Genomic DNA, 5,688 nt, shown 5'->3' with positions numbered 1-5,688 from the left:
CCTGCTGTTTCAAGTTCATGGGTATTTTCTTATGTTATGTTATATTATATTATGGCTTCATCTATCTACTTTGGTTCTGTACATAAAAAGATATGCTAACAGAACTGCATCATTGCTAGAAGAATTGTATGTACAGAAAATAAGCTTTAGTGGTCTGTATAAGGCACTTATATACTGGTATAATGATTTCAGGAGATCTCTACAAGTTGTAAACTATTTTGGTTAAAATAAAAAATTGCACCTGAATAGTTAAAAACCTGATGCCAATCTGAAGGCTCTGAGAAGCCCTGTACCTTTGCAGTTCTTTAGATATTAGTAAGTCTGAGGAGTTTGGAGGTGTAAGACTGTTTGCAGACACAAGTTGTACCTTTTAAATAAATATATTAAATTAGAAAAATCCCTTTAATGTGAACACAGGAAATGCAGTATGAAGTTGCCTTTTTTTTCTTTACAAGAAGGTTGGTATAAGTCAGATGCAGCTGTGTTCTAATTATGAGCTTTTACCAGTTTAACTGTTGAACAGTTTAAATGTGATAAAATATCACATGCCTAATTTATAATAATACAAAACCCATGTAAAAGGAGTTAAAATAGTTTCATTCTGTCCCATACTTGTTTATGATTTGGGAATGCATTTTCCTCGGTTATGCCAACAGTATTGATTGGAGGGAAGTAATCCCAACAGATGTCATTCTTGGGGTGTGGTCCAATAAATGCAAAAAATGTTTGATTTACTTTTTCATGCATTTGAAACACTGGCCCTCACGGACAGCACACTAGCTAATCTACCCTAGGTGTTTAAAGTGCTATAATTTTTGGTTATATGTGTGGAGTCTGTAACAATAGACACACAAAGATCTATTTATAGAAGCAACGTGTTTATATTTAAAAAATCAAACAGAAAAACCCTTTTATTTTCAGTAATCTCTGTTCTATAGAAATTATTATAGACTTTGGGTCTCAGTGTTTCTCTTTTTTACAGATATCAGTATTACCTGCAAGTGAAAAAGGATGTTCTTGATGGTCGATTACGTTCATCGTTAGATCAAGGAATCCGGCTAGCTGGCTTAGCTGTGCAAGGTGAGTTAGCTGTTGAGCGAGGCTAACAAAGTTGCCTTTTTAATTTCAAGTATCTGTTTGCAAGAAATCAGGTCACATCCAACTCATGTTAAAACTGATTAGTCATTCCACTGATTTTAGTACAAGTGAGATTGGGGTTTTTTTTGTGAATTACTTGTTCCTGCAGGTATAGGTAATGGGTTGTATGGTAGCTCTCATATGATGGGTATTTTTTACTCTAGCATAGGATTTTGCTAGATTACAAACAAACGCAACAATCCAAGTGGGGGTGGGGGGAGGGGTTGGTTTTTTTTAACAATACTGAAGTACGTTAGATAATATATTCACATTTTCTTTTTGGTGTCATTCCCTTTGAAGCCAGAATAACAGTAGGATATAATTTGTACTTTAACTGAAATCTCCCTTTGCTATATATGGCACCTCGTATCAGAAATACATGAGCACTTGTTGGTGGCTATGATTTGTGGGTCAGTATTAATTCACAACAATTACATGACTCTCAGAAACAAAAGACCTTGCAATGCAACAGGTTCTTGTGCCATTTTGAAGTCTGTTTTGAAAATTTGATCCCTAAACAGCCTTTAAATTCTGGCTCCGCTGGTTTGTGGAACAGTGGTTTTGGAGTGGAAATTTCTAGAGCTTTGTTTTTGAACTCTTGGGCTAAGTACAGACAGTCAAAAAAGCCAAGGCTGAATTGATTCCATCTTTGCAGGCTAGTTTAAGCTGTGTAGACTGAACAGATAAGCAAGTGAACAGACATTCACTATTGATTCCAGAATGCTTGCTGTGGCCCATGTCAGAGGCCAGGGCGTGCCGGAGCACGCCTCCCTGCTCAGCTGGAGCAGACAGCTTGAGCCAAGACTAGCCGACCCATCCTGCAAGGGGGAGTGGTTGCTGGGGAGGCAGAAAGCATCCAGGGATGCTGGGGGGACTGTGTTAACTTGAATCTGGAGGGGATCTGGGACCAGAAGTTCACTAAACCGATTTAACCTAAATCAATGAATTCTGATACTACACCCATCCAGGTTTATCTTAAACCAGTTTCAGCCATTTTGAAAGTGGTTTATGTTCACTGACTTCTGTTGCGTTATAGATTTTAACTGGTTTCTGATCACTTATACCAGTTAGTGTGTAATTCTGTCCCTCGCCTTGCAACTTCTGTTTCTACTGAGTCCAATGGTTAGAACAAGGAACTGGCTGTAGAGAACTCTGTATAATTTCTGACTTCCACTTATCTTTTCTACACCATTTACAGGCTTTTTATGGACTGATTTTTTTTTTTCAGAGTTGCTGACTATCTGTCATTACCACTGACATCAGTGGGAGTGGCCAGTGCTCAGCAGCTTGTAAACCAGGTCATTAGCACCCTTTGATCCTCATCTTTTTATCTATATTATAGAAATACTAGTTACCACCTGTTTAAATCGCTTTGAATTCCCAGGATGAAAACTGTTAAATGTGTTGACAGTAGTACTGTAAGAATGTTGATATAATCTTTGCTACAATTGGTGGAAAAGACATTATGGTGTCCATGTGAGGATTTTAAAAACAAATGGAAAAGTAAATGCTAATATTTCTACTGAATGAATATTGCTTTGAAATCTGTTTGTGCAATGGAAAAAGACAGATTTGCACTAAACTTTGCATTGTGGCTTTGTGAAGTTTTCCAAAGTATAAATCTGAGAACTTGGTGATGGACACACACCAGACTCTGTTAGCCTTACGATTTGGGACCTTTTCACTAGCTTTATGATTGCCTCACTCACCATGTAATTGTCCTTGATGCTGCCTTTTGTAACTCATTTATTATAACCACTTTTTTCTGTAAATTTTCTACATAATCTGTTATCTTGACAGGCAGCCACATCAGAAACATACTCTGTTTTTTGTTGCTTTATTCATAACATTATCATGCTCTCTCTCAACCAATGCATGCAATCCAGTAGAAATACTTAGAATATACTCAGGATCCCCCCCTTTTTGAATTACATGTTTGGTTAAAATAACTCTGTGGTAAAAACAAAACAGTTTTGGCACCCTGTAATATGTGAAATTATCTAAACACTTTGCAAGAATGTTTACCTAATGTAATTTATGAGGGGGATTTCCAGCTTTTATAACATGAAAATCTTTTAGATAGAATATGATCTGGTTCAACTGAAATGAAAATCTCCCAGAAAGTTACTCCTTAGATGTCAGTTGCTGTATATTTAACAAGTAGAGGTTTGCTTTGTTTTTAAAGAATTTTAGGAAATTGGTTCCTTAGGCAGCTAACTGAGTTTCAGAGAGAGCCACTTAACAAGTTTTGGTGAGCTGTCAAGGGCTGCATACACAAAATATTTCAGAATATATCATTTTAACAAATTATAGATAAAAACATATACTAAAATTAACCATCTACTATAAAATTTTTAAATTTTATTACAAAAATATTTTTGTCCTGTTTTAGGGTTTTTTTTGAGTAGTGTATATAGAGGTGATTGTATAATGTCTCAAAATAAAGTCTTATTCTTATATATTATGTGTGGGGAAGGGGGTGTGTGTAGGGTGGGTGTGTGCATGCGTGTCGGGGTGGGGGGGGGCTGCCCACATGCTAGGTCCTGGGTGCTGGCCGGGAGCAGGGATGGAGTGGGAAAAAAGGGGCAGGTGCAGCACACCTTTCCTGGGCAGTGCAGTTGCAGGTACAGGTGACGTCCATTTCCCCCCCCCCCCCTTGGTCCAAGGCCACCCCCGTGGCGCTTTGGATGAGGCTGAGCCCTCCCAGGGCAGCCCACATCACTCTCCCATCTGCACCCACCGTGTGCCCACTGATGGCACAGCCCCAGCCTCAGCCCCTACCAGGTTGCACAGCTTCCTAGTGGGCCTGCTTTCACTGCCGCTGCAGCTACCCAGGTACTGCTTGGCTCCCCTTACCTCCAGTAGCTCCTCTTCCTCCTCCTGCCTTTCCTGCACCAATTTAGGTGAAGGGAAGCTGCACCTGGGCACCTCCTGCCCCAGGGCTCCAGCTCCTGGCTGCCTTGCACCCATGCAACCACCCACAGGTGGCTGCTCATCACACTGGGTGGGCAGAGTGAGTGGAAGGTGGGTGGGAGCTAGAGCTCTGCACGCTGCAGCAGGACCCACCCGCTGCAGCTTCACTCCACCTAGCCTGGAGCAGTGCAGTAGGGGCAGGAGGAGGAGGAGCTGCTGGAGGCAGGGGGAGCCGATCAGTACCCTGGCAGCTGCAGGAGCAACCCCACTGGGAAGTTGTCCATGCTAATAAATGCTGGGGCTGGGGCAGTGCCATTGGTGGGTGCTGGTGGGAGTGCAGCGCAGGCTGCTCAGGGTGGGAACAGGCACAGCTCAGCCCATGCCAAGCGCTGCAGGGGCAGCTGTGGGCCAGATACAGTTATCTAGTGGACTGGATTTTGTCCACTCCTGTTCTACAGGCTACCTGTTGGTGTTTTTTTCCTAAATCTCTGCTAGTCATTGGCACTTAATATGTAACAAGTAGTAAAACTAGATAGAAGATGTCGGCCTCTTGGGTTGTTAATCCAACAACTCTACTATGTTGGAGGAGGGTGAGCATGCATTAGATCAGAGGGAGCTATGAGGAATATGACCAGATGATCTCACCAGGATCTTTGTGGAGTAGCAAGAGCCTCATGCAGGCATTTGTCAGAAGTGATCTCTGTACACCAGCTGGGTATTGCAACAGAGACTGGCCCAGGTGGGTGGGGAGGGAGAAGTTGTTCCTGACATAACTGCATAGACCAGCTTCATCTGGACCTTTATGAACATCAGTGCTGGCCTGAGCCTGCAGATTAAAAACAAAAAACCCAACCTGTTCTAAAATTTGTTTCAGTGCTAAAACTTGGCTTTTACGGCTATGATACTGAAAAAATGTGGCTTAGGCGAGACAGCTCACACACTTAAAATTAAGCATGTGCTTGTAAGACTGAGTGAGGCTTTAATAACCATGGAAAGTACTGTGTTAAAAAAACCCAGTAAATGTGTTGTTTTTTCCAGCGGATTTTGGAGACCACAATCAGTTTGAATCTCATGACTTCCTCCGAGAATACATCTTGTTTCCTATGGTGAGTTGTATTTTTTTCTTTTATTTCCTAGTCTCACATGAGTAATTTCTCTGTGTCTCAGATGCAGGCTTGTTGATAGCTCAAAGGTGTTTAGTTATTTTTTGTTGGTTTTTTTTAATGACTAAAATAAGCATGGCCTCCATAGAGATTTTTATTTCATTGGCTAAAGGAATACACGGAACATAACTTTAACCCCTTTTGAGCCAGATTTCTAATTACTAAAGCTATGTTTATATAGCCTCTGGAGTGAGCCCAGGGACACTGTTGAAAGATGCCTATGCGTCCAGGTGTGCTTGATCCCATGGCCCCAGCCAGGGAGATGGCTGAGATGCCTGCCCCTTGACTGTCTGGAGAGCCTGAGCACTGTGCTGAAGTGCGTGTTGAGTGTTGCTCAGACACTCATCCAAGTCCTTCTTTGTTGCCTAACATGTAGGCTTGGTTGCATGTGGAATGGGGGCAAGTGGCTGATATTGATCTTTCAGTGGCACTTGGGCTTGCTTTGAAGGCTGCCTAGGCACTAGGAGCAGGTTTC

At 41.7% G+C, this 5,688-nt stretch overlaps 1 protein-coding gene across 3 annotated transcripts in view; it reads left to right on the top strand.

Moving 5' to 3' along the window:
- The window catches only part of PTPN14 (protein tyrosine phosphatase, non-receptor type 14), a 92,783-nt gene that overhangs the window by 43,077 nt on the left and 44,018 nt on the right, over positions 1-5,688 (top strand). For all 3 annotated transcript variants that reach the window (XM_006036221.3, XM_025192474.1, XM_025192473.1), the window contains exons 3-4: positions 983-1,080; positions 5,089-5,156. In XM_006036221.3, the coding sequence (XP_006036283.1) occupies positions 983-1,080; positions 5,089-5,156 (166 nt within the window). The remainder of the gene's footprint in view (positions 1-982; positions 1,081-5,088; positions 5,157-5,688) is intronic.

The sequence above is a fragment of the Alligator sinensis genome, unplaced genomic scaffold (genome assembly GCF_000455745.1).
Source record: "Alligator sinensis unplaced genomic scaffold, ASM45574v1 scaffold503_1, whole genome shotgun sequence".
Classification (NCBI taxonomy): domain Eukaryota; kingdom Metazoa; phylum Chordata; order Crocodylia; family Alligatoridae; genus Alligator; species Alligator sinensis.
This window is presented reverse-complemented; position numbering and strand designations above follow the sequence as displayed.